General features: G+C 38.5%; 1 protein-coding gene across 4 annotated transcripts in view; it reads left to right on the top strand.

Annotated features, from left to right (window-relative positions):
• The window catches only part of arhgef12a (Rho guanine nucleotide exchange factor (GEF) 12a), a 72,738-nt gene extending 66,150 nt beyond the window's left edge, over nucleotides 1-6,588 (top strand). Inside the window, exons 37-40 of one of the 4 annotated variants that reach the window (XM_053507269.1) lie at nucleotides 94-255; nucleotides 379-596; nucleotides 701-758; nucleotides 3,719-6,588. In XM_053507269.1, coding sequence (XP_053363244.1) covers nucleotides 94-255; nucleotides 379-596; nucleotides 701-758; nucleotides 3,719-3,729 — 449 coding nt within the window. In that variant the 3' untranslated portion in view covers nucleotides 3,730-6,588. Of the gene's footprint in view, nucleotides 1-93; nucleotides 256-378; nucleotides 597-700; nucleotides 759-2,208; nucleotides 2,596-3,718 lie in introns of those variants that run through there. The other 3 variants (XM_053507267.1, XM_053507268.1, XM_053507266.1) reach the window with 3 other exon arrangements.
• Nucleotides 6,589-7,025: the final 437 nt, after the last annotated feature.

The raw sequence follows: 7,025 nt of genomic DNA on the forward strand, positions 1-7,025 counted from the left end.
CTCGCAATCCGAGGTTTCATTGTAATGATTTTTTTAAAACTGCGCTTGAAAATGAGTGTCTTTTGTGTTTTGCGCTTTCCTTTGCGTTTTTAGTGGCAGCTTTAAAGCAGGTGCTGGTAACTCAGCTGATGGCCCAGAACGATGGGGAGCGGATGGGCCGGCGTCTTCTCAGGACAACATCTTTGCGCACATCATGCAGGACTCAGGACGCCTCCTCAGGGGACACGGGTTTTTTTGAAGGCACCGAGGATTATGGTGAGTGTCACATCTCTACATCTGGATTTTATTTCATTTTTTAGCTTATAGGAGTTAAAATCTTCAGGATGTAGCTGAATAATGCTGTGAAGGAAAAAATGGAGTGTATGTGTATAAATGAAGCAGGCTACCTGGTGCTGGAAGGCTCGAATGACTCTGAGAGCAGCGCTGATGATAACGTACAGTTCAGGAGGAAGGAGTTGGGGCTTTCCCGTGGCTGTGCTGCTGACTCGGGTATCAGTCTCAGGTTTTCATCGTCCTCTGCAGAGAGCTTATGCGGAATTAGCAGACAGGTTCTGACGTACCTGCGCTCTCTGCAAGCCAACCTCAGTCACCTCAAGGTCTATCCGCACACAAACACGTGCCTATAGTCTTTTGATGACAAAGTGAAAATAACTTTTATGATGGATGTTTCGAGTGTTAACTCTGATCAATGTGTTTTCAGGAGGTAGAGAGCAGATACTATCTGTTAAAGCAAAAGCAGGACACTGAAGGAAGCAAAGGTACAGTATAAGAATAACAATAAGAACAGCAATAATTTGTTAAATAATAGTTTAAATAGAACAGTAGTTTTTCCCCCTCTGCCATTATTTATTCAAATAAATCCAAAAAACTAAAATATGTGGGCAATACTAAGCACTCCCCAGGATTGAATAGCCTTTAACATTTCTTCAGTTCATTGAGGTTTAAAGACTTTGCAGATGCACGGCTCTCTTAAGGTCTTGCAATTGGGCTGAGGTCTGAACTTTGACTAGGCCCTTCCAAAACCTTTCATTTTTCAGCCATTCCGATGTAGATATACTGGTCTCTTCAGACCATTGTCCTGTTGCATGATCCAGTTCTGTCCAATCTTTAGCTGTCAGACAGATGGCATCACTTTCCCTCTAGTTCATGGTTGACTCAGTGACTACAAAGTGTCCAGATCCTGTGACAGCCCAAATCTCCACCACTCCACCGCTGTGCTTAACAGTGAGTATGAGGTGTTTCTGCTTACATGTTGTTTGGTTTTCACCAAACACGGAGCATGGTATTAAGGCCGAACAACTCCACTTTGGTCTCGTCTGTCCATAGGACGTTGTTTTAGAAGTCTTGTGGTTTGTAGTCAGCTGCAGTTTTGAGAACCTGAGCCATGCTTATGTGTTCTTTTTAGAGAGAGGGGGTTTCTTCTGAAAACCCTTCCAAACAAACTGTACTTTTTCAGTCTTCTTCTAATTGTGCTGTCATGGACTTTAACACTACCTCACTGAGCCCTGTAGAGTCTTTCTCACTGTAGAGGCCAGCGGTAGCTCAGTGGTAAAGGCATTGGACTACGGTTCGGAAGATTCCAGGTTCAAACCCCACAACCACCAAGTTGCCACTGTTGGGCCCTTGAGCGCGGCCCTTAACCCTCAACTGCTCAGATGTGTAATGAGATTAAAAATGTAAGTCGCTCTGGATAAGAGCGTCTGCCAAATGCCTAAATGTAAATGTAAATGTAGAACGTTAAACTGCAAATTGCTTCAAAATGGTTTTATAACCAGATTGATGTGCAGCAAACCATTGCTTCTCAAAGACCATTGCTTATTTCTTTCCAGCTTGGCACTGTGTTGAGACAAACCTGAATGGTCCAGACCAGCAATCTGCCAAAATGTCTGCTTTTCTAAATTTACCCACTTAAATCCTGAGGAAGCAGTAAGGGGGTACTTAGTGTTGCCCTTAGGTTCTATACTTGGGTCGTATTTACCTTTATATAAATTCATATTAATCTAATACAAATTATATAAATAAATATATATGTAAGTGCATAAAACAAACACACAAGCCGTCTCTAATTACAAAAGAATTATAAATACAGTTGCAAAAAATTTTTGTGTACCCTTTGGTTTTACCAGGATTTCTGCATTAATCATAGTACGTATGTTTTTCTCAAAAAACGTTTTACGATCGAGGTTTTTTTTTTTTTTTTTTTTAAAGTAACCTTAGAGCTGCCGATGGCAAAACTGGGTGTCAGGTTTTCCAGTTAAGCAGATGACTTCCAAGCAGATTTCACTTAATATTAAATGAAGACCTAGAGAAGACCTAAAAAGCATAAATTGATTTGCATGTAATTTCCATGTTTGTGTGTTCCAAGTTTCATCTGGGTGAATGTTAGTGTTTTCTTATATTGTGTGGACTTTCCTATTTTTCCATATCTTATATCTTTCTTTGTTCTATGTCATATGTTCATAAAGCAACCCTCGCAATGTGCGTTCTTATTTCTTATATGGTTATACTTAATATGTCTTCCCTGAAACAAGCAATCATGCTTTTTATTGTCTGTCTGTCAAGACATTTTGCTTAAAACGTACTTCAAATACCATGCCTGAACATTCTTTGAGTAAACCAGAGAGAACATCGAAACATCACATCTGTCCCTCTCCCCTGGTTCGGCAAGCATGGCGAGACTCTTCGAGCAATAATTCTTCCTTTAACTAATTTTAAACTTAACAGTGAACGATTGTTTGTGTACGCATGGTGCCATGCAGTGGACGACTTATCCATGGTGTGCTTCTGCCTCGCACACCGTCATATGCTTTGAAAGCACCGCAGCCCTAACCCAGATAAAGTACTTACCGAAGATGGATGAATGATCAATCGAGAATATGACAAACTGTCCACAAATAGAGGATTTTTGTGCTGTTGGTACTCTCCCTAGGAAAATCACCCCACAGCACAATGATAAAAGAATAATCATCAATGATAAAACTACCAAAGGGTAACAGCAAAAGATGAAGATGATGCAAAAGATGAACGTGTTGAAGGCACTGGGTGTGTCCACTTTAGGCAATAATTTGGATGTTGTTAACAAAATGCCACTTCTTTTCTCCAAAAAAAAAAAGAAGAAAAAAACGTGCAAAGAATACTTCATGGTTTTACAAAACAACAAATGCCATGTGGAAAGAAGACAAAAATGTTTTTGGCTTTGATTTCACACCACCGTACTTGAAGGACGAAAAAAAAAGCATTGCGCATTCACACCACGAGAACAGAAAACATGATTGTCTGAACAGAAGAAACTCTTTTCTGACTCATGTCAGAGTTGGGACTCTTAAACTGCGATGATGTGAGCTCAAGAAGGCTGTTCATGAAAAAATAATGCATTTTTAGAAGAATTTGTTCCTCTCGCTCTCTCTCTTGCTTGCTTTCTCTGTTCATGGTACCGTAGCAGCTACTTGAAACATTTGCTGGAGGTCACTGCTGCTAAAGGAAGCCACCAGATATTAAATATGAGGGTTCGTTTCCTTTTTCCTGCCTGTGCTGTGAATTATTAATCAGCATGTTTAATAAAGACAGGAAGAGTACAAATGTTTGTGGGTTAATAATTTAGCCTGCATAAGCGTTTCTATTATCGTGAGTCGAATGCAAAATGAATGCAGACATCCAGGTAGTTCCAAAGTGTTGTAAAGACACATGTTTACGATTCTCCCTACTTCTTATTATCTAGATAAGAAGTAGCTGGCTCGAGATAACCTGAGGGCACTTCAGCCTCCTGTACAGTCCGCAACATAGAAAGCGAGTGATGAAGAGTAAAACAGAGCAGCATTTCGAGCAGCAGAGTATGTGCCCTTTATTTAAGTCAGTTAGGGAAGCTGGGCGGTCCTTTCTACACCTAGTTGGTTTCTGCGGCACTGCCTCACTCCTGTGATGAACAAATATGTCCTTACAAATCTATATATATGGTGTGTATATATTTATGAATCATTAAACATTTTTAAGTAATCACGTCACTTTTTAAATTTAGATATATTTATTTTATTTCCTTTCCAAGTTACTTGCAAGGTTTTTTTTATTGGGGTTTTTTTTTTGTGCTTTTGGTTGCAACTTTCTCTTAAGTGTGCAGTGTGTGCTGTTGACATGTCTATTACATCATTCTTTCTGAGAGCTCTCTACTCACACCTTGTATAAAAATGCACTAGATTCCCTTCTCTTTTTATATTTCAAGAGGTTAAAGAATTCGAAATGAGGAGAGCATGAAACCTAAAAAAAAAAACTGCCTGCAAATGCAGAATATATAACTGTTGAGGTGGCTAGTGATGCTAATGATGTCCTGTAAAGTTTTATGTATGTCTATTTTTTTTTATTATTTTATTTGAGCTGTTTAATGAAAATGTCTACTGTTGCATCGTTTTGGACACCGTTTTGTTTTTGAAAGGAATATTGCTCTCGTTCTGTTACATTTTATTTCGCGAAGTACAACCAAAACCACCAGCGACATGAACACAAGAAATCGTATGCATGAAGTATAGTTAACACACAGGACATAAACATAGTTGAGGTACATATTACCAGAGCTTGACTAAGAAGCTCGCAGTCAACAGAACTTTAAATCTGGTGCTGTAAGAGACATAAAAACAAACAGGTGAAAGAGATCAATGGCAGGTGACTTGCCTACTTCACTGGGTAATGTGGTTCAGCTCAGTGGTTCTTAACTCCACTTCTGGAGGACCACCTGCCTTGCACATTTTAGTATTTTTCTTGCTCTATTGCACCCAATTCAATTAAAGACATGCTGTTCAGTAGCTGATTAGTAAAATCCGAAACCTAAGAATTTTGTGAGAAAACACTAGATGTGTGGGGCAGGTGGTCCTGCAGACCTGGAGTTGAGAACCACGCATTTTGCTCCTCTGTGGCTCCACTGTGACATTCTGTTTCGTCATCAAAAGCACAGAAGCCATGACTTTTAAATGTCATGGTAAAATTGATATTGTGCTGTCCCAGTGTCCTTTGTGTAATAAATTAAACACAATAGGGTGTGCTTTTATAGCATAGCACAATAATCCATGTTGGGGTAGTGTGATGATGGCTGACATGAAGCCACCTCCTTGAATTAGATTTTTTTCAAATAACAAAAAATCCTGAAGTCTCGTACTATAGCAATTTTCCATTACAGTTTTTGGTTTAGTGTTTTTTTTTTTTTTTTTTTTACATTTTTTCATATTGTAAATTTAAATATTTATACTGTAGTTGCATTTAATATTGTGAAGTGTCAGTGAAACAAGTTTGTTCCTACTAGCACTTGCATTATACCAGCTGAAAAATTTAATAAAATAAAAATTTGACTGGTCAAAAAGCATTCCATACCCTCCATCTAGAAACGTCTGTAGTCCAACTAGGGATCATGTAGGCCAATAGTGCCTATTGTATTTTTCCCCATTTTGTACGAACATGGTAGGACCTCCTATCACCATACTCGCACACTACAGGCAAGTTGGGAACGCCAATTAATCTCATCTGCATGCCTTTGGACTCAGAAAAACCCACCAAGCACGGGGAGAACATGCAAACTCCATGCACACAGACCTGACGTGGGAATCCAATCTATGACCTGGTGATGCGCGGTGATAGTGCTAACTGCAAAATCTAAAGAACTGTCACTCACTGGATTTTTCTCTTTTTTTTATTGCACCAATACAAAACTTTTTAGACTTTTGTGTGTCTCTGAGATGACTTTTCTCCCATTCTGATGATTGATGTGAACATTATCCAAAGCTGCTGGCCCGTATTTGCATGATTTTATGCATTGCACCGCTGCCTCAAGATTGGCTGATTAGACAATTGCATAAATGTGAAGGTGTAAAAGCTTTCCTTTTAAAATGTTCGGTGAGTGTCTGTTTAAAACTCATGGGGAAAATGTGTTAAGACATTGTATTTAAAAAAGATTTCAAATTATAAGTCGCACATGTGAAAATAAAGAAGCTTTCTAAAGTTCAGAAAAAACATTATTAAACAATGCTCTGGTGGCACCTTAAACACCCCCGGTTAGTACAGTTGTTTAGAGAATTTGCAGGTGAGAAATTCACAGAAGCTCAAGCTATTATCAACAGACAGGTTTGCTGAGCAAGATTTCACAAGACAAATGATAAATTCAGCTCATCATGTTTGGTAAATGAATGGTCGTGAAGGCTCAACCCAAGTACTCCATTACCACAGTGAACTACTAATGACCCATAATATGGATCTGCTTCTCTGCCAACGGTACTGGGACATTAAACATCATTAAAGGCAACATAAATGAAGCACTGTACCAGGACATATTGGAAAAGAATTTAATCTGATAGTCAAAAAAAAATGAATTTGGGGAGAAAATGGAAGTTTTACCAAGACAATCAATCCAAATAGCTCAGGAAGGCCATGAATGGCCCGAACAATATTCTGAAATGAATCTCACTGAAGGATTTTAAAACTGAGTCTATCAGCGGGACTTTACCTTGGGGAATTGAAGACATTTTACAAGAAGAAGAGCTAAATTGAAGCACTATTCTGTAAAAACCTAATTACTCCTTACAGTTTTGCAATAAAGATGTAATTTTGTCAGTTTGTGGTGTTAGAATTTTTGTCCTATCATTTATTTATTTATTTATTTACGTAACTTTGTCTATACTTATTGATACATACCTTTTTTCCAAGTCCAAAGTGTTTGAATGCCTCATTACCATACTGTACTGTAAGCAACTGCTTTCAACTGCACTTTCCCCTTTTTCATTCTTAGCATGCTGGTGTTACAAATACAGTGTTGTCTGCTGCTTTGTCTTTGTCTTAAAAGAATGCAATTTTTATTTAGTGCTTCTGTCTATAGAAGGTGCAAACAACCAAACAACCTTTGAATGATGAACAAAGAAAAAAGGACATTGCAATCTAACAAATGTGGTAAGTGTCAACATTACATAGATATCACGGCACAATACAAAGGATTTAGTGTTGAGCCGCCAGCTCATCAGAGTAAAACGTGCAAAAATAGAAAATAGTGTGGT

Source organism: Clarias gariepinus, chromosome 11, assembly GCF_024256425.1.
Source record: "Clarias gariepinus isolate MV-2021 ecotype Netherlands chromosome 11, CGAR_prim_01v2, whole genome shotgun sequence".
Classification (NCBI taxonomy): domain Eukaryota; kingdom Metazoa; phylum Chordata; class Actinopteri; order Siluriformes; family Clariidae; genus Clarias; species Clarias gariepinus.